We start from the raw sequence: 24,233 nt of genomic DNA on the forward strand, positions 1-24,233 counted from the left end.
CTATGGTAATGACATTCGGAATGATCCGTAGAGCATTTCCCGCATATGCGATTTTGTAGAGAAAAAAATCGACCCACTCTAATGTATACATCTTACCAAACATTGTTATAATCTCGTCTATCTACCCTTTTACAAACGAGCATTTGTTATGTAACCGACTTGATTCATTTGAGCCAAGTAAAATTCTTTTTACAACAAAAAATATACTTAAATGTTTGTAGTTTATTAAAATTATGTGTGTGGGTATATAATTCAAAGCAGCACAATTTCGAAAATTATTGAAACACTTGTTGCTTTTCTTTGTCCAGATTCTCTCTGCAACCATTTAAGCAAATTTGTTCACGTTCAAGAAAGCGCATATATTAAATTTGTTATGAAGCTTAGGCTGAGCACATCGTGAAGTGAAGAGCAAAGTAATCATGAGCGATGACTGCCATTTAGTGTTTGGCCAAAAAGTTAGTTACAATAATGCTAGAATGTGACGGCGTATTATCACGATGAAAATTCTATGAATTTTCAGTCCTCAAATCCCGTCGTTTACGACAAATTGCTTGTAGCCTCAAAACGGCTAAGCAGAATTCTTAAGCGATCCTTACTCCAATTTTATGGTAAACCACACCACGGCAATCAAAGAAAAAAATGATATTCAAGGACCCTGATTTTTGACCGACTTTCAGATGGTTTTCTCGGTTTCGGCGTATTTCTGAAGCATTATTCGTTAGATAGTTGAAAATTTCCGATGTATTTGATGAATGTAGGGTCCTCAGCTACGTTGTCAAGCATCTCTTTTGGGACTTACTTTAAATGGGGTCTGTAAAAGATTCAAGTCTTTATACACGAAACATAAATAATCTATAAAAGATGTTGAGATCCTCTGCTATCCTTCTGATAACAAAACGACGATTTTCAAGCAACATTTCTTTTAGTTTTTCGATGTTATCGAGGTGGATGAACGACACGTATGAGACAAGTTTCAATGTCCTCACGACCTTCACTGAATATTTTATGCCACTCAAGTTAATGTGTTCGTGATAAAATAGACCGCCCAAAATCCTTCTACAGTATTTTCAACGATTCCGTAGCCGAAATTCCATTCAAAACACCAAATTTGAAACAAGCGAGGTTCACCTTTTCCGTGGTAAAAATCGCCAGACAAACTTTTCGCACCGTAAATAACACACACTAATAGGTTATGAAGAATAAACTTCACATAAACATAAAAAAGTTTTAAATGGGCCAGTCCGAGTCAAATTTGATCAGATGGTACAAAGATTAAAAGTGATATGGGGACAGAGTAGCTGAGTGGTAGGACTCACTAAAGTGCTCCAAGGGCTGAACAACCCTATTTCAGTATTACATAAGTAAAACATAGATCTCTCCATGTCAATTGGGTTCTCCTTGACGAAATATTTGCTAGAAGATTTTCGATGAATTTTTTCGAGAACCGATTTTCGATATCAGAAGGCTTGAATAATTGAAAAAAAATATTAAAGTTCCCAATAGTTTCAGGAAATATATTTTTTTAAATAATAAACTCTTATAAGAAACAGTTTTCAAATTATGGTCGACGTAGGCGAAATGATTGTTTTTTTCGTTTTTCAAAGTGTCTTTAAAACCAAAGCCTATTCATCTTGTCGACTGAGAGGCAAAGTAATTGATAGCTTTTATGTAAAAAAAGTACCTGTGCCGAAAACTATACCTGAATAAATTATAAGATTCCAAGTAAAGATTTTATTTTTTGTCGGTCTACCTTCGATGTCCTTCGCAAGCTGGCTGCATGATATACCTTTTTATCAAGAAGTTGTTAAAAATTGCTTACTGTCGTGTAACACTCGCTGGCATGTCTTTTGTGTTTGTCTAAAATGCAAATGCAATTTGTCGTAATAAAACTTAAACTCGCTTAAATGTTTACAAGCAACTTCAGCATTTCCTGAGTGCGGCATTTGGCTTTGACAAAACTTTTTTCGCAGCAACATTGCTGCGCGGATAATTTCAGTAAACACGCTAGAAGGATAGCCAAAGTTACCGTTATACAAATATTTCTTAAACTTATTAAAGGTTGAATTGCTGAGGCTTTTAAACAATTGGTAGAAGACATGCTTGGTGACGAACTTCGCTTTTAATATCGGAAATTTCCATTTTTCTTTAAAGCAATAAATCCCTTGGTACTCGTAGTATCAAATTTCTGAGTTTACTGTTTGATTTCTAAATTTCTGTAGAAAAAACCGAGAGCTAAACGCCTGATCATATGGCTTCGTAAGTTGTGATGCACTTCTGTTAAATATATGAGCCTCGAATTTACATAACTGATTATATTTTCACCTAATTCCATTCCTAAGTTTGTTATTGAACTTTCAGGCATTCAAATCTGAAGAATGGAAAGCAGAGCTGAATTTATGCTAGTGTTTTGTAGACAAGAATTTTGCGTATTTTTGATATAAGAGGTTAGGTCCTCAAAACTATACTTTTTGAATTGCTTTTTGGAAACATAAACAGGTGATGACTGATCAAAGTATTAATCAGTTAACTGTTAGATTTTTCCCGAAAATTTGGAATAATTTTTTTTTGGCTCGCCATTTTGTTTATTTCAAGAAAAACTTTTTTCTAGTTTTGTCCGATTGATGTTAGATTAAGTAATTTCCAACGATTAGTGATGGTTACCGCAACGAGATTTGGGGGGAACTGAATCAAAAGAAATAGCCATTACTATTAAATTTGATAATTTTTAAATCCAAGAATAGGGTTTCGAATTGCTTTCGCACCCAATGTATTCTTCAGATCTTGCCCTCAGCGACAATTTCCTATTCTAAAATCTCAAAAGAATGCTCGCTGGAAAAAAATTCACGTCGATGGAAGAGGTGATCGCCGAAACTGAGGCCTATTTTAAAGCAAAGAACAAATCCAAATACAAAAATGGTGTCGAAAAGTTGTAGGGTCACTGTAATCAGTGTATGAGCCTTGAATGGAGCTATGTTGGAAAAAAAAACAAAGTTTACCAAAAAATGTGTTTTAGTACGGGCAGTTTTCAATTGACCTCTTAAATGTTCAGAATGATAAACCGAGTCGATTTACACATGTCTGTCTGTATATACGCAAAGTCGGTCAGTTTTGAGTTATTTATTTGAAGTTTCGTTCGTTCATGTCCCCAAAAATCTACTAATTTATCGGAACTGCCGAAATCGGACCATTACAGCTCTTGAAGAAATTTTTTTCTTTGACCAAATATCTTTACGAAATTTAATTTTACTGTTCACTTTCAGTATTTGTTCTTATAAAATTTGTCTCTATATCCTTTCTTAATAATTTACATATTATCCAGCACTTTATCAGCAGCAACAACATAAATATTGACTAAATGAAAACCCAATCAAGTGTCAAATATTATTTCTTATCATTTCATGTGCATAATTCTTTGAAGAACAAACAACAACAGTAAAACAATGCTTAGATACCACAACTACATACATGCATACATATCTACCTATCCACAACCGTTTATGTACATATCTATATTCCTGTAAACATTAATCATTATAATTTTTTCTCAACAGTGGGGCGAGCAACGCGGCCGTCTGCGCGAGGAAATGATGTCCTTCTTCGACTCGGAGGGCAATGTGCCGCTACACTCGGCTGTGCATGGCGGCGATATCAAGGCGGTGGAGCTCTGCCTGAAATCAGGCGCAAAAATTTCTAAGCAGCAACATGATCGCTCTACGCCAGTGCATTTGGCTTGCGCACAGGTGAGTGTGTTTGATATCGGTCTGCCGACTTAGCATATAGAACTTCCCTCGAAGTACACCAAATTATTGAAAAAAACCTCGAAGAAACTCCTAAGTATAAAAAAATATTGTGTCCAGAATCTATACAGGCTCTCAAATGAATGGAACCAAAGGCTGTCACAGCCTTTTTTTCAAAATATAATTTCAAACACCAAAACATCAGTAAAATTTTCCGCAAACTAACATAACCTCAACTTCGATTTTTGTGATAGATCCTCAAGTCAGCGGTATGATTTCATCCTTGAGTTTTATAAGAGGATATAAGTATATAAATACATTTGTATATAAGTATTCATATAAGGTCTTGTCAAAAGAAATCCACTATTTTTCCATGAGATGACTTTAGTCATCTGTATCTCGCGTTGTATGCGTGCGAACGAGTTACACTGTCTTATATGACGATAGAAAGATAAGATTTCGTACTTTCAGACAGTTTTGTGATTGTTTTACTCAGTATTCTTTTAGCACATGACAAAAGCAAAGAGAAAACACGCCAGATTTTATTGGTCTTCTTCGATAAAAGTGAACACGAGGTGAGTGAAACTTTTAATAGTATTTCTGGTACTGATACTGTAACAACCAATCACTTGCAATTGTGATAAACGACGACCATTTCGGTCTGAGTATTTTGTTGTCAAAGATGTACCACACCCTAGGAGGCCAATTGTCAAGTTCTACCACTATCTAACCACAGTTTCGATTGCTTAGGAGCACAAAAAATGCTTTTGATTGAATCGCTGTGAGCCGGCACAGACCATAGTCAAGCCAGGGTTCACGATCAGTAAGGTTTATTGTGTGTTTGCTAGGGTTCACAAAGATTCATGTACTATGAACTATTCCCCTACGGCCAAACATAAAAAATTTGTCTTATTTCGAACCTGAACTATCAGCAACTGGACCGTCTCAAGGAAACGATTGCCCAGAAACTGCCAATGGGAAAGGAAGTGTGTTGCATCTGGATATCAAAAAGCCACACAAAGCGATAATGACCCGCCAGACGCTCCAGGAGCTTGATTCAGGGGTTGTTATGCTTGTTATCTATCTGCCATATAATCCAGGCTTGACATTAAGTAATTACTCCCTCTTCCTGCCTATAGCGAATGGTTCTGTTGGTGTAATATTCACCTCAAGTGAAGCATGTGAAAATCAACTGTGCGAATTTTTAGCTTATATATAAAAGGGCTTTTCTGATAGTGATGAAATTACCTTCAAAATGGCTATACTTGAACAAAACTGAATATAACATATAAATCAACTATTGTGATATGACAATTCTCTTCATAACGGCGACAGCAAAGCTCGTTCCACGAATTCACAAATCTTGCTGATCTCATAAAGAAGCGGTAAAGATGTTATTAAAAAATATCAAGGCTTCTCAAAACTTGATGAACATCACGTTGGGATATCAAGCCAATCATTCTGGCTTAAAAAGACCCGATATAGCAATGCCTACACACGATCCATCAACTTCTGGATACCATTTACTACAGAGAGGCTCTACAGGGAGGAAGTTTAATGAAATTATCGTCTAATATCTTTCATAAGAACCTTCCCCTATGGCAGACAATTTATTTACACGATTGCTCAGGAATCTAATACAAATGCCATTTTGGTTCATATCGTAAAAAACATTTTGTTTTTTTTTTGTACTTCATATCGTAAAAACATCTTTTTTCCTGTACTTCTCGTTAGATGCTAGAGGCTTAAAGCATAAAAACTGCCTTTAAGACCTCTAGTAGACTACAGATCGGGATTGCGAAATAATCTAAGCTTTGCACGAGAACTTTCTTTGAAAGAACCTCTTATAAAAAGTCGTCAGTTATTCGGCGATTGCTTCAAAATTTAAGACCCTTCCAGTTTTCTGTCCATACCAATGCACACAACAGATATTAATGGCTGCTGTCGGCAAAAGTTTTAAAAATACTTGGTTCTCTAGTGTCAATATCGACAAAAATTTCAGCAGAAAATATATTATATATGAAGTTTGGAAAATATTTGGTTCTTTGAACTGGTAGATTGAGAGTTATAGCCCTTTGATAGAATGTTGTCAACGTAGTGAAATTTTTTGGAAATATTATTACTAGTTCATTCTCCCTTTCTTTAATGATTTTGGTGACAGATTGTGTTGGTAGAAGATGATAGCCTCCTCAGCATTGGCTATGGAACTAAATTAGAGTTTCAAGTTTCAAAACATATTTATTTCGTTCTGTATTAAGCACGTAAAAAACGAACTGCGATATTTTATTAATTAAAAATGTATAATAAAAATATTTAGGACAACACAATGCTCCAAGGCTCTAGTATCTCGACAATTTAATTAGTCGTGAAGTCAAATAGTAACTCGTATTTATTTAGGCACATTCAGTTATTGGCTTCTCCTTTACTTGCTGCCGGTAATTTCCGAAGAAGGCTGTTTAGGTTATTGTTTACATTTGGCCACTTGTTCGTGAGCTCATAAGTTGTTGTACATAAAAAATACAAACACAAAAATTTCACGGTCGCGAGGACCGTTTGCCGCTGGTTAATATGTACATAGGTAGACTAAGGTATTTCATGAATGACTTTGACATTATTTTTGCTTACATAAGGACACATATACATACATACACATAACAAGCATACAAACACCGAGCAATGTTGTTCAAATTAGCGCAGGAATGTTTTTGACATTAATAACTGACACAAAATACATGACAACAACAACTCGGCTATGTGTGAGAACTGGCGGCAAGACAACATACATGCAATCTGCTGAATCATCCGTCAAGCATTGCGCTTATTTTCTGCTACGTTAGCAACACACTAAGCTATGCGCACATGTGTTGGTAAGCAAAATGGCGCGAATTCCTATGCAAACACAGACAATAACCTAAACACACATACAGACACGCATATACTCGTGCATAAGTAGCATATTCGCAATATTCGCTGCAAATAGCCACCTTGCAGTTCAACGAAGGTGAGAGAGGTGAAAGAGAATTTTTCGAAGAAACTTGACGGCAGCAACCTCGCGTGGCAGTCAGAAGTTGCCGATATATTACACTTCTATAAAAGATTTTTTTTACATTGTTTGTTTGAAAAAAATAATTTTGTTTGAAATATATGGTATAAACCTAATATTTTAGAAATAGAAAATTCGTAGAACAAATTTGAAATATGCCCGATTAAGCTTCAAAGAAATACTAGGCTTTAACCACGTGCTAGTTATTAGAGCCATAAATGTATGTACATAACCTCAAATTCTGTCATTTGAAATTTGGTAATTGAAGACGGCACTGCGTTCATAGAAAATAAAATAAATTGTGGGCGTAGAACACGCGCTTCAGAACTGAAACTTCTCGGGATGTGCTCATTTCATAGAAAATTTTCTATTAAACATTTCTGAAATAGCAGTTATTTGATAATCGTACTGCAATCACTCATTTATTATTAACAATTATGGCTATATTTATTTTTTTTTAAATATGGCAACACTGTTTACAAAAAATTCTCACATGAAAATCTTTCTTGATTTGTTGCCGCTTTTTTATAATTTTCATTTTTTATTTTATAATATTTTTTTTTCATATGGCAACCCTATTTTCAAAATTTTTTCCCATGAAACCCTTTCTTGTTTTGTTGCCGCATATTAACATTCATTTTAGTTTGTTAGTTTTTTTAATAAAAATTTGTAACATCTGGCAACCCTATTTAAAAATATGCCTATAAATCTTTTTTAAGCCCAATAGTTTGAGCGCATTTATTTAAAAAAAAGGAAAACATACCATGAATTATTAAAAGTAGGTGGCAACCTCTTACTGATAAAATATTTAGCTTTTTTCATAAACCTCTGCTGAGGAATCTATGTATTCAAATAATGCTTAGCATTTCTGTTTTTTTGTTTAATGTGCGACCTAGTCTTAACTCCAAACAAACCATACCCCACATTTTCTGTTTTTCTCACATTTCGGTATTCGAAAATTATTTAAACCGCTGATTTGATATACATATAATTAAATTTTTTGAACAAAATAAAACTAGAAATCCTACAATAGCCTCCTTCTATGATATACTATATTTATGTTGCTTTTCTATCATACAGGGTGCCATCGAAATCGTCAAACTTATGTTCAGCATGCAACCGTCGGAGAAGATCACTTGCCTCAGCTGCACTGACGCTCAGAAGATGACACCACTGCACTGCGCTGCCATGTTTGACCACCCCGATATTGTCGAGTACTTGGTGAAGGAGGGCGCTGACATTAATGCGCTCGACAAAGAGCATCGCTCACCGATTTTGCTCGCCGCATCGCGCAGTGGCTGGAAAACTGTACATCTGCTAATACGTCTCGGCGCTGGTATTAATGTCAAGGATGCATCTTCACGCAACGTCTTGCACTTTGTGATCATGAATGGTGGCCGGTTGCCAGAGTTCGCCGAGGAAGTGAACAAGACCCAATCACATTCTCAACTAGTGCAGCTGCTCAACGAAAAAGATGCCTCAGGCTGTTCGCCATTACACTATGCCAGTCGTGATGGGCATATACGTTCGCTAGAGAATCTAATACGTCTCGGGGCTTGCATTAATCTCAAGAATAACAATAATGAGAGTCCTTTGCATTTTGCCGCACGTTATGGACGCTTTAATACCGTCAAACAGTTACTTGATTCGGAGAAGGGTTCTTTCATAATCAACGAAAGTGATGGCGAGGGTTTGACACCGCTACATATCGCCTCGCAGCAGGGTCACACACGTGTGGTGCAGTTACTGTTAAATCGGGGCGCGCTCTTGCATCGCGATCATAATGGACGCAATCCTTTGCATTTGGCTGCGATGTCCGGTTATATACAGACGATTGAATTGTTGCATTCGGTGCATTCACATCTGCTCGATCAGGTCGACAAGGAAGGCGTGAGTATGACATCTATAGATTGTATTCTTTAAAAAACTGTTGTCAGAGCTTCGAAAAAATGTAATAATCTTGAAATCCAATACGGCTTCGACTTTCTTCCGCAGAATACCGCACTTCACTTGGCCACAATGGAGAATAAACCGCACGCCATCTCTGTGCTACTCTCAATGGGCTGTAAACTCTTCTACAACAACATCGACATGAGCGCCATCGATTATGCCATCTATTACAAATATCCCGAATCAGCGTTGGCTATGGTGACACATGAGAATCGCGCCAATGAGGTGATGGCATTGCGTTCCGACAAGTATCCCTGTGTTATACTGGCACTAATCGCGTCCATGCCAAAGGTGTTCGAGGCTGTGCTGGATAAGTGCATAACAAAGGCGAATTGCAAGCGTGATTCCAAGAGTTTCTACGTAAGTACGGTTTCAGTAGCTTAAGTTGCCAACACTCTCTCTGCGCTTGTCTCAGAAGTTCGAGAGTTCATATTATAATAGTTCTTATATAATAAGTTTTCTCTAATTAATTGCAATTATATACAAATTAATATTTGTGTGCGATAAAATGCATAAAATTATTAACACTTCATCTTCAACTGCAGATAAAATATTCGTTTTCCTATCTGCAATGTCCTTTCATGTTTGATAAATTGGATGAGAAAACCGACGAAACGATAGCTCATTCGAATTTGACACCATTGCCGGCGCTAAATGTAAGCAGAGCATGTGTCATCGACTTCATATTTATACCGTTAACTGCCTGACTACCCGCCTGCCTCTATGTCTTTCATTTCTATCTATAAGCAAAAGTACTTGCCTGCGACTTCTTTTATTGCCGTTAGTTTATAAATATTTACCCATATTCCTTCTCCTCCCTCTCTCTCTCTCTCTGTCTCTCTTTATGATTTACTGCCTGCCTGCCTGCCTTTTTTTACGATATTTCTTATGTAATGCTTAGCTTTTTAAATAATTACAAACGCATGATTATAATCTTACACACGAGTGTAGCTTTCTTAGTCTATAGTTTACTTAGTATTTTTCCTTTAGTTTGTATGTGTATAGTGTATTTAGTATTCGCAGAGCCGAACATGAAATATAATATATAACCAGTTCCTGGCATAACGGAACTAAGCGATTTGAAGAGTATATATGTACATAGGACTTCCTCGCTAGCTCCAAATTGGAGTTAGAGTCTCAAAGGTCGGGTTTCTTGCACATAAGTGGTATCTAACATCTGATCAAAAATGACCCGGACTGGTTCTTTTAAGGAGTTACATGGGTTTCCTCAGTTAAAAAAGCCTTTTTCAACCATTTTTGTCTCATATAAAAAATTAAATAATTTATTAGAGTTTTTTAACGTTACAAACATACATTATTAACAAAGAACTTCTGAAATTTTTGAAAAAAATTTGGACGAAGGAAAGAAACTGAAAATTGGATTTTTGGCAGGCAACTTTACAAAAAAAATTAAAATTTGAGAATTTTTTTTTTCAAATAGTTGTAATAAAAAAATCCTTCGTCCAAGTCTTTAAGAATTGTATCTCAAGGACCTCTGTAAAAATTTCATGAAGATCGGTTGAGTAGTTCTCGAGAAATCTTGCCAACCGACTTCAAAAACACAGTTTCGAGAAAAACGCGTTTAAAGATGGCGCACTTAGCCTAGCTAGCCCCGAGCGCACAAGTTCTCAAGGCTGTATCTCCGAAGCTATTACTCGGATCAACATGTAGGACAATGTTCTAAAAATGTTGTAGAATTGAATAAGGTACTAAAAAAAATCTATTTTTTGAAACCCTTTTCCAAACCCCCTTAAAGTGGATCTCATATTAATTAATGTGTGTTTGGCAGCATCAAAAAGTTTTCGTGGCGATTTTTACTATGGAAAAAATTAACATAAACTTCTGGAATCTTTGTGTTTCCAAGGGTATTACGGTTACGCAATTGTTGAAAATTTTGCAGCAGTGTTTCGGGGAGTCTACTTTATCACGAACACGAGTGTTTGAGTGGCCCAAAGCCTACAGTGAAGGTCGCGAAAACATCGAAAACTTGCCTCTTGTGAGTCATCCATACACAACTTCGAAAATGTCAAAGAAACAAGGTTTGAAAATCAACGAGTTGGCTACAGAGAGATAGCAGCGAATCTGAACATCTTCTATGGATGGACTCAACATCTTTTAGTTAATTTTTGGAGCATGAAGTGTATCAAAAAACCTGAATCTTTTCCAGAAACGAACACTCTATGATTTCCAATCATTTGAAATGAGATTTGACGCAGTAACTTCTTAAAAATATATAGGGTATTTAAATGAAAGCGTAGGCACGGGAGTATATTCCGATGATCTGAGCTTTTCTCTTTCTATCCGTCTACCGAACTCAACTAGCACCATCCAAGTGGCAGTACTGGACATAGAGAAGACCTGCAAAGCTCTATTGAAGAACTACGAGAGGATACATAAAGCGGCAAGATACACGGATAGTCTTTTGTTATTGCTATCACGTTTCACCTTCTCTTTCAAACCATGTGCTTCAAAATGGCAAAGCTAGTGATAATTGAGCTCGAAATATAACAGGGCAACTCTAAAAAAAATAAAAAATAAATTTCCACAACGGAAATGTATACTTTTCCACTACAAAAGAAAAGAGAACCGAAAAAATAACCTATAATTAAAAGTATAAAAATCTGAAAGCTTTAAAAAACAATAATTGGGTTGTTTCGAAATTTGTTTGAAACATTTTCTCTTTTTTTCTTTTATAAGGTCTAGATTGTATCCTCACAGGTCCACGAAACAATTTATGAAATTCACAAAGTATTGAGAGTTATAGAAAACATTGTTGCTATAAATTCCAAACCTACATACGTTTAGGTTAGTTCTGATGATGTTTTTTTTGTGTAAAAGCTGGCTTCAGCGAACGTTCGCCAATACTTTACTATCGATTATTATTAAATGATTATCCCATAACAAGCACTGACTCATCCAATGGGTCCCACACAGAAAATTCCTTACAATTAGTTAACACATTTATTCATCTAGGCCACTTTCAGCATTATTCACTGCCACAAGGTTATCCACAAAACATGAACATATTCACAATTAAAAATAAAAAAAAAAATCAATTCTGTTTGCAGATCAAGTATTCTTTTCATCCAATTCAAAAATCCCCCGACGAGATTGCTAAGAAGCGTCTGACGCTTAATGATCCCACTTGGAGACCCGAACCATTGCTCACCATAAATGTGAGTCATTTTATGTGAAATAAACTAAATTAATTTATGTATTTCCTTAAGCAAAGTCCAACCAAATAAATGCAATAAATTTTAAAACAAAACTAATTGGAAGTCTCTAAAAAGTATCATTAACTCTCACTTGATATCTACTGCGTCCGTTTGTAAGATATAAAATGTCTCGTCTCTAAACTGTTTTTGTAAATAATATGTTTGTCTAACAATGTATGTATATTTTTGTGTTGTTGTATATGGTCTTATATTCTTAAAAACTAAACAAACTAAAAATTGTAAAATCTGTTTTCCGGAGATTGTAAATCAAGATTTCAATTATCCACGTGGCTGAACATTCGAGGTTGGAAATATATCTATACCTTGAACTCGGACTGACGCAGGAAAGACTGGGCGCATTAACGTCGAAATCTTAAATTGAAAGCGTACAAAATACAGCTTGTGCAAGAACTGAAGCCACTCGACCTTTCCAAGCGGCAAAACTTCACTCTATGAACTCTTGAAAAGTTCCAAGAAGATCCGACGTTTTCGAGTCAAATCTTGGTCAGCGATGAGGCCCATTTCTGGCTCAATGGCTATGTAAAGAAGCAAAATTGCCACATTTGGGACAAAGACCAACCTGAAGCGATTCAAGAGCTGCCAGTTCATACAGAAAAACAACGATTTTATGTGGTTTGTAGGCCGTTGTAATCATCGGTCCATATTTTTCAAAAATAATGCTGATGAGAACGTAACCGTTAATGGCGACCGCTATCGTGCCATCATAACCGACAATTTGATGCCTGAAATTGAAGTTCGTGATCTCGGCAACATTTAGTTTTAACAAAATGGCTTCACTACCCACACATCGCATAAATCAATACATTTATTGAGAGAACACTTCTGTGAGCAGATAATTTCACGTTTTGGGCCAGTCGATTGGCCACCAAGATCGTGTGATACCACACCGTTAAAGTTTTTCCTATGATGAAAAGTCTAAAGACTATGCGGTCAATACCGCTTCGATTCAGACGTTGGAGACAAACATCACGCGTATCATTTGCCAGTTCCAACGAATCATAGATAATTGGACTCAACGGATGAACCATCTGAGACGTAGGCAAGCCCAACATTTGAAAGATATAATCTTAAAAAAATAAATACCAAAGAATTTTCTTTCCAATTCTGTGTTTTTTCTTAAAAAAAAAGTAGGGAACCTCGAAAAACATCATCCTTTATATAAGTGATCAACGTGATGAGCTGAGTCCTTTAGTTTTTTTTATATATCGATCTAAAATTAAGCACCTTTTCTCTTCAATGAATCAATGAAAGGAATGAATTTGCGTTTCCTGAACCAAACGAGGCTTGAACTTACCGAAATAGCGATAATTTCGTTTGTTGCCAAAGCCATTATGCCAGAAATAGGTCTCATCTGAGAAAATGATTTCTTGATGAACGTGCGTTTCCACAATAATCTTGAACTATTTACAATCGTTGTACCAAAGTAAAACATGATATGACGAATTGGCGAACCTTACTGAACACACTGACAAAATTTGACATAAATCCGTAAACAAACATGGCTGACACGAGCTGCCAAAGTTACGTCATACCCATTGGTAGAGGTCGGAGTTGTCATTTAAGCTGATCTTTTTATATTCTACGTATATTATGCTATAAGAAATGCAGCTGTGAAGGATATTATAACTTCGGTGCACCTGAAATCAATATTCTTATTTCTTGTTGTATTATAATTTTATGTCGTTTAATGTTACCGTTAATCTATGTTTTCTTAATTCACTGCCTCTCTGAGTGTTTTGAGCAATACTCTGTTATACTGTTACTGTTATTTATTGCATGCACTTATCAAAAAATAATCTAAAAATGATAACCTTATTTTGCAGGTTCATTGTAAATAATATATACCATATATATATCATACATATATGTAATATATATTTACATAATATCTCACTTTCCACTTTTAACTTTCTGCAATTTTCCATAATCTCTGCCTGTGCCTTACGCTTCACTATGCGCTTAGCCTTACTTTAATTGTGTCTATGTAGATGGCTTTCCACTTGTCTTTTAATCTGTCTACGAAAGCTAAATCTTCAAATTAAATTTATACTAAAATAAATATGTATTTCATGTCACTCAATTTGTGCCTGCCAGACGATGGTCACCCATGGTCGTGTCGAGCTGCTCGCCCATCCGCTGAGTCAAAAATATCTACAAATGAAATGGAATTCTTACGGCAAATATTTTCATCTCGTCAATTTACTGATCTACTCAATTTTCCTGTTATTTGTGACGATTTTCTCCACGTTGATGATGAACGGCATCGAAATTCGTCCGTTATTTTTAAATGCGTCCATGTTGGATAATGCAAATGCATCGGAGAGCAATAATGGCAATTTAGAGTGAGTTGATGATTAATTTAAAGTATATTTAAATACATTTTATATATATGCATACATTGTGACAAAAAAAGCAAACGGAAATTGTAGCTAAATGCCCGGCTAAATGGTATTGCAAAAAATATATGTTTCTTAGTTGGTAGGACTGTCCTTAATTACTCCGCCTAATATTCATGAGCGCGATCTGCCAACCAGTTTGTTTACAGCACTAGCCCTAACTATACAAAAAGTAGTATTATGAGATGGAATTGTTATTCTCACACTAGAATGACGTCAGCAAAACAACTGCCAAAGTCACTGAGAATCAAATTAGAAACCTAGAGAACAGCGTTGTCCAGAATGCAAGGGAGGAAAGGTATTTTAAGAGAAAAACGCTCGAAGAAAGATTCATTTATTGACCCGGAAGGGATTGAGAACAAAAGATGGTCTGAAACCACAAAAAATAAATTGAGCCTACCTCATGAACCTATGAATCGTCTCAGAACTATTAACGAAAATCGACTCGAAAAATCGATCTGTTCATTCTTTAACTTAAAATCATGTTTGTGTCACTTTTAATTCTCGAATTTCTCGCGTTTTACCCCCATAGAGTACTCACGAGTTTTCTATAAAGGAACTATGCCCTCTCTGCAGTTTAAGCTTACTATATACCATGGAACCCGGAGTCCACGCCCCAAAATACCTTGCCAATACTAAATTATTAACCATCTCTTCTGACTCGGCTCGTATAATTTAATATTAGTGAGCTAAAATATTCAAATCATTCAGCGCCGGTCTTCGTAAAGATTTTCCAACACAACGACCTCGCAAAAAAACTCCAATGAGTTGAAACTATCGAAGTTGTGAACTCTAATTAGTAAGAACCCCGTTTAGTATTTTGAAAATAATATTAGGGGAAACGAATCAAGGGCTCAAATGTTTTCCAAAAAATGCTTGGGGCTCATTTTTCTGAATTTAGAAGACCTCAACATTGCGATAAAAAACAATCCGTTAATACAAAGTCTCGGTAATCGTATTTTGGAAAATATAAAAGAAGTAAGAGTATTAAGGCAAGTATTATATCGATTACTGGAAGTCCACCCGGAAGATCGATCAATTTTAACCCCTCTCCGACTTAAGATCATATTTGTCTCAATTTTCATACATAAATCCTCGCTGTTCACCCGTATTTCATAAAATAAGCTGGTTTACCTGCAACAGGAGCTTACGATAAACTGTGGATCCCAGAGTCCCAGAGATCTCAGAGCCTAAAAACGTTGTCAATAACAAAATATTAACCATCTCTTCAGCCTTTGTTCACATATTATTGTTGTAGCGGCAAAATTCTGCCGTGTTGACAGTCCTTGGCCGCATAAAAATCCGGGTCCGTTCTGGTTACGTACACCCTAGTCTTGTAGGAACGGCTTCACATATTCTTCTTTATTCTGAGAATATCTAGTAGTGTCGTGCGAATGGATAAAAACGCTCCAGCTCTAAAAGTTCCTTGGAGAGATCAGGTGGTGAAGGACCTGGCTGCACTTTGTATCCCGAATTGACGCCCAATTGCAAAAAAAATAAACTTCTGGCACGCTGTTGTAAACTATAACCGCGTAAGCGAATACAGAACAAGAGAATATCTACAGAAAAGTTCAAGGATCAAGTAACTGAACAGGTTTTTAGCTGCAGTTATATGAAAAATTTAATCAAAAGTTGATCGATTCTCATATCTACCATATAATCCCTCAAATCCAGTTTAGCCTCTCGGACTACTCGAAATAATTTATAGAAAAAAATAGAATATAATTCAAAAATAATTTTCTAAATCTCTACACCCCCCACAGCCTCCAAAAGAACCTCAGCAACAATGAGTGGCCTGAAAACCCCGCCGGTGGAGGACGCGAACCATTTGGAATGAGATACGGCGAGTCTTACGAGCGCCTACAACATACCACCGCTTTGGTCATTTGCGCCATCGTAATTGTCATTTATATTGGCGGTTATTCGCTGCGTGAGTTTCTCCAAATGTACCAACAACGGCTGCACTACATATTCGAGATTGACAATTTAATATCATGGGTCCTATACATATCCGCATTGATCATGGTGTGGCCAGTTTTCTTTTGCGAGGGCAACATATCGACGGTACACTACTCAGCGGCGGCGGTGGCGGTATTCTTGTCGTGGTTTCGTCTATTGCTTATGCTCCAGCGCTTCGATCAAGTAATTTCCATTAAGTGTGGTTAATAATATTATATACATATATATTTATATATTTCCCCCACCAGGTTGGCATTTATGTGGTGATGTTCTTGGAGATTCTGCAAACTCTAATAAAAGTGTTGATTGTCTTTTCGATTCTGATCATCGCTTTCGGCTTGGCATTTTACATACTCTTATCGAAGGTAGGTAGCACTTAATAGTTAATGACGGCACTTTCTATAACTGTATATATGTTTGTGTATTTATGTTACATATATGTATGTAGTGTGGGATCTATGCTGTTTTACAGATCAACGATGCCCAACCGAATCATTTGTCCTTCTCGAACATACCGATGTCGCTGTTGCGCACCTTCTCCATGATGTTAGGCGAACTGGACTTTGTGGGCACCTATGTTAACACCTACTACCGCGATCAATTGAAGGTGCCAATAACGTCGTTCCTCATTTTGTGTAAGTAACTTTTATAAAAAAAAACTCAAGTTGTACAAATCCGCAAAATAATATTGAAGAATGAAGTCCAAGAAAGACACATAGAACCTTTCGTTAAGTTTTGGCAAAGTCCAGACTTTAACAACCCATATTTAATAGTCGTTCACTAAGTAATTTCTTTTGATGGCAACAGCTGATCTTACTAATTTTTTACGCAGCTAACTTCACACTTAACCAGTTTATCGTTATATATTTGAACAGCTGATATATTAGGTTGTCAAATTCTTCCGCTTTTTTGCTCTTATTCAATGCTTTATAAAAAGTGTTATATTGATCGGATTTAGTTCAAATATGCGCCGTTTCTATCTAGACGGCAACTTTATAATACACCCTTCCTCCCTAGAAGCCCCCTCCTTATTTGCGAAGAACTCGGACAGCCACTTTTTACAAGCCTCTTTCGAGTTCCACCAACAAGGGCGTTCGCCATGGACAGAAACATGTAGTAATCACTTGGCGCTATGTCCGGGCTATATGGTGAATGCGTTAAAACCTCCCATCCGAGCTCCCGTAGCTTCTGACGAGTCATCAACGAAGTGTGTGGTCTGGCGTTGTTCTGGATGCTTCTGGTCGATCGCCTGCTTCAAGCGGTCCAGTTGTTCGCAGTAGAATTAAGCGTTTGGTCATATGGGAGCAGCTCATAGTGGATGATTCCCTTCCAATCCCACCAAACACACAGCACAACCTTCCTGGCTATCAATCCCGACTTGTCCACTGTTTGGGACGATTCACCGGCCTTCGACCACGTCCGTTTTCGCTTGATATTGTCATATGTGAACCATTTCTCGTAGCCAGTCACCATCCTCCTTAAAAAAGGCTCGATTTCGTTCCGTTTCAGCAGCATATCGCAGGCGTTGATTTGGTCCAGAAGGTTTTTTGCGTCAAATCATGCGGCACCCAAAAATCAAGCTTTTTGGTGTATTCAGCCTTCTGCAGATGGTTTAAAATGACTTGGTGAGTAACTCCCATCTTCTGCGCGTTGTCACGAGATGCCACATGCCGGTCTAACTCGATATTTTTCGGACCGGAACCGTAACGGGAAAAAGAGGGTTTGTTTACAATGATGTAAAACGTAAGAAAACATAGTCTAAAGAGGATGAACCAGCTCAAAGCATTTCGAAGGTTGTTTGTTCGGGGAGATTTCGAAGACATCGTTTATTTTGAGATTTTTGCTGATAAACAGAAAAGGACAGAAACGATCAAGAGAAAAGGTGTAAATACACTTAGTAACTTATGGTACAGAAGTTTTTGAACTGAGCACTCTCGATCGAGTCGCTCAAGACCCTTTGTTGAAGTCCCACAGCACTCACAATTTCTGCAAACACAAAAAATTATTCAGAGAACCTAAGAAAGACAATTTTCCTCAATTGACAAGAGAACACCGAACGTTTTACGATCTTTAGAAAAAGAACTTTGAAAAGCAGACTAAAAACCAATCTTTACTTTCTTCTATACTTCTGTACAAAATAAACCGATCACTAACACTTACTACAAATCTCATTTCAGGTGTATTCATGATTCTCATGCCAATTCTACTCATGAATCTACTCATCGGTTTGGCGGTTGGCGACATCGAGTCTGTACGTCGTAACGCCCAGCTCAAGCGTTTGGCTATGCAGGCACGTGCCCGAATTCCTCATAACTACGATTAATTTTGAATTCAAATTTAATCTTTAATTACTTTAATTTATCCTAGGTGGTCTTACATACCGAACTGGAGCGCAAATTACCTCAAAGTTGGCTACCGAAAGGCGACAAAGTCGAGTTGATAGAGTATCCAAATAACACAAAGTGCAAACTCGGTTTTCTTGACTGTATTCTACGCAAATGGTTCTCAAATCCCTTCAGCGAGGATTGTAAGTGTGTAAAGCTTTAAAAATATATATTTAATATAACCTTAGATTGGCGACTCGCTACTTAAATCGGGAGACATTGAACTACCATTTAAACAGAGATTTAATTTAGAAACAATAAGAGCACGGCTTCTAATAGAGCTATATGACAATTAGTGGAACTATTAGAAAGGAAATTTTAGGTATAACTTTTAATAGTCTGTTCCTTCACTCCTCATATGACCGCGATTATCGCCAAAATACAGAGCCGCAACAAAATCTTCAAGTCACTATCCGGCCGCACATGGGGAAAGGACAAAGAAACGTTGTTAGCAACTTACAAGGCAATCGGTAAGCGGCCTTTAACTACGCCGCCCCAATATGGTTGCCTGGATGCAATGGAACGCAGACGAGGAAGCTTCAGACCTGTCAGACTGTACTCCGGACTACGACAGGATGCCTCTTGATGAATCCTATCGAACACTGCAGAGTGAGACCCGTATGCTCCAGTTAAGGAGCATAATGAACTTCTCTCCTAGTTATCGCAGAAATGATCCCTACAGTCATCTGCTTGAAGCGGAACATTAGGAGCATCAAGGTCATTCCTCAACTACGTCGATGACATCAAACAAGACGCCGACGAGACTTCGGACGCAACTTACTTCCGACACCGCCACAGACTCCCTATCAGTGAATGGCGTAGTTGGAGCCAAACCACCGCCCATTGCAGATGATCAGCCCGAGTTGCCGCGAGAATCGAGAATGACTCTTGCACAGCTTAACTCTGGATACTGTAGCCGGATAAATTCCTACTTATTCGGGATAGACCCCGACATATTTAATATATGACCTGAGTGCAATGAGCCTAGGCATGACACTGACGCCTCTCCCTTTGGTCCGACCCCACCGAAACAGCACGTTTCTTGGCTTACCGTTGGATGACCTCGACGGCAATAAACATATCGATCAAGTCAAGTACTTGTACAGGAAACTTTTTGATTTGACGAGTGACCTTCACGCCATAATCTCCACCTTTCATAGAATTTCTCTAATCTACCCGTTATACTCTTTTATGCTCTGAGAAATGCATGTCTGTTTCTTTGTTAAACGAAATATTTCGCTTTTCTGCACAGCTTCAATGGATACGATCTCATTCGAGAACAACGATGATTTCATCAACAATGAATTGGAGCGACAGCGTCGTAAATTGCGTGACATCTCACGTCTACTGGATCAGCAGCATCAACTCTTGCGCTTGATCGTACAGGTGCGCCAAAAAATTGAGATTTGAAATTATAGCGAAATCGTGATCATACTAATGACAAATTTTATTTTTACCCACAGAAAATGGAAATCAAAACCGAGGCGGACGATGTGGACGAAGGTGTATCGCCCTGCGATCTAAAAGCTGTTTCAATTTATGGCACGGGACCGGCGCCAGGCTCACGTTGGACCTCGCCACGCATACGCAATCGGCTGCGTGCGGCGCTAAGCTTCAATAAAAGCCTTTATGAATAGAAGCCGACGAGGCACAGAAAAATGTGAAATGAAAAATGATAGCATTAACTTGTTGTTTCTAGGATAGAGATGAGATTGTTTGTTAACACTGACACCAAATAGCACACTTTAGAGAATGCTGCAAGTGTTAGAATGCATATTTATCATATGAATTATATAATTTCATATTGTACACTACTGTTGTATGAGCCTGTTCAGGAAAAGTGTATGTCAAGAATGAATCCTAACCTCAAAGTTCGCACTCTCCAGATATGGAATATCTATTAATTCATGTACTTTTATACCATAATGTTTTTGTTGTTATAGGAGTTGCTTACAAGCGTATAAAACATAATTTAAATGAAGCTTGAGCGCAATATGCGGCGCTTATGCCTTCTGTAACCACAGAACTTTCACTTTTGTGAAAAAATTATAATTTTTTTTAGTCTACTTTATCTGAGATCGCATTCTTGTAGTTGTAGTGGCAGCATAAACATAATATTGTAGAATACTACCGCGTTAACAGTCTTTAGCCGAATGAAAAACCGGGTCCTTTTGATTTCATAGAAACGACTGTCGTTGGAACGGTCTGAAATCTGATCTTAAAGAATGGTTTTCTGATTTTTTTTTTTGGAATTTGAGCTGTTCTAGTATCGTGAGTAAGCTGTTTTATATTTAATTTGCTTTCTCGATAAGTAATAATCCGGGTTATACCAGAAATAATGTTCCCTGTCGACGTTCTTTAATGTAAAACGTCTGAGGTATTTTGCGAAATGTTATTGTTTTTGTTGTAGCGGTTATATATTATATAGACGCAATTCAAAAAGTGTTAAATCGAAATATATTAGCCGGACAAAATCCGAAATCCGTTTCAGATCGAAAAAATCAATAGTTATTTCCTAGTACCGAGTTCAAAAATTTATAATAAAAAAATTAAAAAAGAAATAGTTTTAGAATTTACATTTTTTCACGCTTGCCTCCTTCATGTTCTACCATTTTGAACTAGAGCTCGTACAGAGCCATCATATTCAATACTCTACAGCAGTGATAATTTATATTTCAACAATTTTTAATAGCAAATTAAAAAATGTTCAGTACCAAATAACTCGATTTTCAATTTTTAGTTCCAATTTTGCGAAATTAAATTCTAAAACCAAAATTTTTTACTTAAAAAATCTCCAAACTTTTATTGAAGGTCTTCTTCACTGAACAGGCTCATTGATAGTAGATACATACTTACACACGTATATACATAACACATCTGTACGTATTATTAGCACCTTTTTTTGAAAATGTTCTCACACATCTACATAGCCGAGTTCGTGCATTTCTAGAGGTCTAGGAATTGTTCTAAGATGCTTCTTAAACCACCCCACCTTTTGTTATTTATACATAAAAAGGCACTCATAAACGTTATTTGTCTATACATATATACAAACATATATACATACATATGTATAGTATATAGTATAAGAGAAAATATGAAGGGAAGTTTTGTATGAGAAAGAAGTAGGTACTTACACACAGCAAACACAGGGGACTACAGGTATACAATGAAATAAAGGCGGCTGCCGGAAAGACGAATTTATAATTCTATCTAGAATAGACTAATAAAATAGCAAAATGATTGAAACAACTAAAAGTAAAAAAAAAAAATATTCAAAGGAAATGTTAATGTTTGTATGTACTGCAAATTGTTTTGTGATAAATGTTTAAAAATTGATTTACACGAAAATATATTAATATTTTTAAACACGGTACATGCATAAATCAAACCACAGGTTTAACCTAATATGTTATGTGTATGTATTTATGTTTTAACTATTGTTGCTGTATTTATAAAACTACAATTTAAGCAGTATACATATATGTACATATGTATGCTTGAATTTCGCATAGGAAAACTGTGTTGTATCAGATGCACAAGAAAAAGTGAAAGCAAGTTTTTGAAAACATACATATTTTTGCTGGAACAAACCTTGAACAGGTTTAACATTTTAAATAAATTATAATAGAATATTTGTTTAAATAAAAATGATTGTAAAATTGATGTTGGAAATATAAACATACCTGAACTGAGAAAAAAATTGATGTTCTTCATTTATTGTTGATGGAAATTATGAAAAAAGCAAGGAATATTATGAAAAAGTAAGTAAAGGAAAAAAATGCAGGATATTTAGAGTTGTTACAAATTTATCTAAGTCAACTTTTCATGAAAAATAAGATTTCTAAATTAAAAGCTCTTCACAATGAAAATTAGATTCTTATGTTTTTTAAATTAAATGCAAACGAAATGCTCATATACATACATACATATACATATATAAGTAGATGCATTTGCTTTTTCGCATCGAATGTTGCATATTTGTGCATTTGGTAATTTGTAAGGACACCTAAGACCGAATCTGTTCCTGCGTTCGAAAAACCAAGCAAAGGACTTGAAATATACTTCTGCGTAATAGCTACGCCAAAATAGATTTGGTGGTTAAAGCTTCAATCATACCCATGTAGATTATATAATTACATACTTATATATGCTTACACACCAAAATCCAAATATTAGATTTTCTATTTCATAGTAATTACGGCAATGTAGCTAGCGGGTTGATAAATCCAAAGAAATCAGCATGCCTTTACATAAACACAGTACAGGAAATGCTCAATTTAACAACAAGGCGGTAAACAATAATACAAACTCATATGCAGTTCCTATTTTAGTAACAAATATTATTTTCTCAGATTCTAAGATTCTCACAGTTATTGTGGACCAAATTTGTGTGTAAACAATAATTTTTTTCAAAGCAAGTGCAACACTTAAAAGCACGAGCGCCATCTAACGTAGCATAGCGTGACATACGCTGCTGAATAGGGCAATATTCATATTGCAGAGTGCCGTGTGTTCACAGAATAGCAACGAGTAGAAATTTTGCTTCCTTGAGTTGAGCATTTTAACAGCGACATATTTAAAATATATAGAAAATTATCAAGATTACCGAATTCTACATTCTATTGCTGCATATTCAACACTTCTATCTTTTTAATATGTAAAATAATGTTGAATTAAATGTCGTTGAATTAAATGTCGGAAACATAACCTTGCTCTTTAACGAGTGCTAGTAAAAGTCATTGAAATTTAGTTCACTTGCACCAACATTTATTTTAAACTTAAAAACAACAATTATATCACTTGGGTAGCTCTATTCCTCTGTGGCTTGTAAACATTACCTTATACTAAGTACTTTCTTTCATCCAAAAACTAACCTCAAAAACATATTGGCCAAAAATATTTGATGTACAAATACGTGGACTTACCAAACAATCGTAAAAATATATCGGTTCTTCGTTTCCAATTGCCATATCTTTTCTCAATTTGTTTACCTGAGCATATAGTGAAATATATTTATACATTAGTAATTCAAAATTGTAATAGCGATTTCCTTACAACTGGTTACCTGTTAACTGCCACTTCCGAGCAAAGCTCACGTCTGCAAACACGAAGCTCCTAATTCCTTTGTGTATGAGCAGAGAAACATATTACAAAAATACACACTTTGAAACAACAATAACCAAGACTTTTTTGCGAAAGCGTTAGAAATTGTTTAGTTCTTTATAATAATTTATTAAACGAGAAAACTTGAGACCCGCTTGCAATTCACTGCAATCCACCAACACCAACGACATTTCTTCTTTTTCCGCCAAATTTGTTTGCTAGTACAGGGTTGCAGCGAGGAAAATTTTTTCAAAATAATTTTAATAAAATATAAATTTTTCTACTACACAACATATTTACAGTTCCTTTCATAAAAAAGAGTAAAATTTTTACCAAAACCTAATAATATTGTAGTGTAAAAAAAAGTAAAAATATATATAATACATGCAAACATTCATTAAAATAACAACAAACAAATTATC

At 36.1% G+C, this 24,233-nt stretch overlaps 1 protein-coding gene across 9 annotated transcripts in view; it reads left to right on the forward strand.

Moving 5' to 3' along the window:
• LOC105230131 (transient receptor potential cation channel subfamily A member 1) overlaps positions 1-22,402 on the forward strand; it is a 61,062-nt gene extending 38,660 nt beyond the window's left edge. For 3 of the 9 annotated variants that reach the window (XM_049457605.1, XM_049457601.1, XM_049457606.1), the window contains 12 exons: positions 3,552-3,740; positions 7,861-8,670; positions 8,776-9,090; positions 9,276-9,386; positions 14,061-14,308; positions 16,126-16,504; positions 16,570-16,686; positions 16,770-16,956; positions 18,499-18,611; positions 18,689-18,848; positions 19,958-20,091; positions 20,169-22,402. In XM_049457605.1, the coding sequence (XP_049313562.1) occupies positions 3,552-3,740; positions 7,861-8,670; positions 8,776-9,090; positions 9,276-9,386; positions 14,061-14,308; positions 16,126-16,504; positions 16,570-16,686; positions 16,770-16,956; positions 18,499-18,611; positions 18,689-18,848; positions 19,958-20,091; positions 20,169-20,342 (2,937 nt within the window). In that variant the 3' untranslated portion in view covers positions 20,343-22,402. Of the gene's footprint in view, positions 1-3,551; positions 3,741-7,860; positions 8,671-8,775; positions 9,091-9,275; positions 9,387-11,798; positions 11,907-14,060; positions 14,309-16,125; positions 16,505-16,569; positions 16,687-16,769; positions 16,957-18,498; positions 18,612-18,688; positions 18,849-19,957; positions 20,092-20,168 lie in introns of all 9 variants that reach the window. The other 6 variants (XM_049457604.1, XM_049457609.1, XM_049457603.1 and 3 more) reach the window with 3 other exon arrangements.
• The last annotated feature ends 1,831 nt before the right edge of the window (positions 22,403-24,233 follow it).

Source organism: Bactrocera dorsalis, chromosome 5, assembly GCF_023373825.1.
Source record: "Bactrocera dorsalis isolate Fly_Bdor chromosome 5, ASM2337382v1, whole genome shotgun sequence".
Lineage (NCBI taxonomy): Eukaryota > Metazoa > Arthropoda > Insecta > Diptera > Tephritidae > Bactrocera > Bactrocera dorsalis.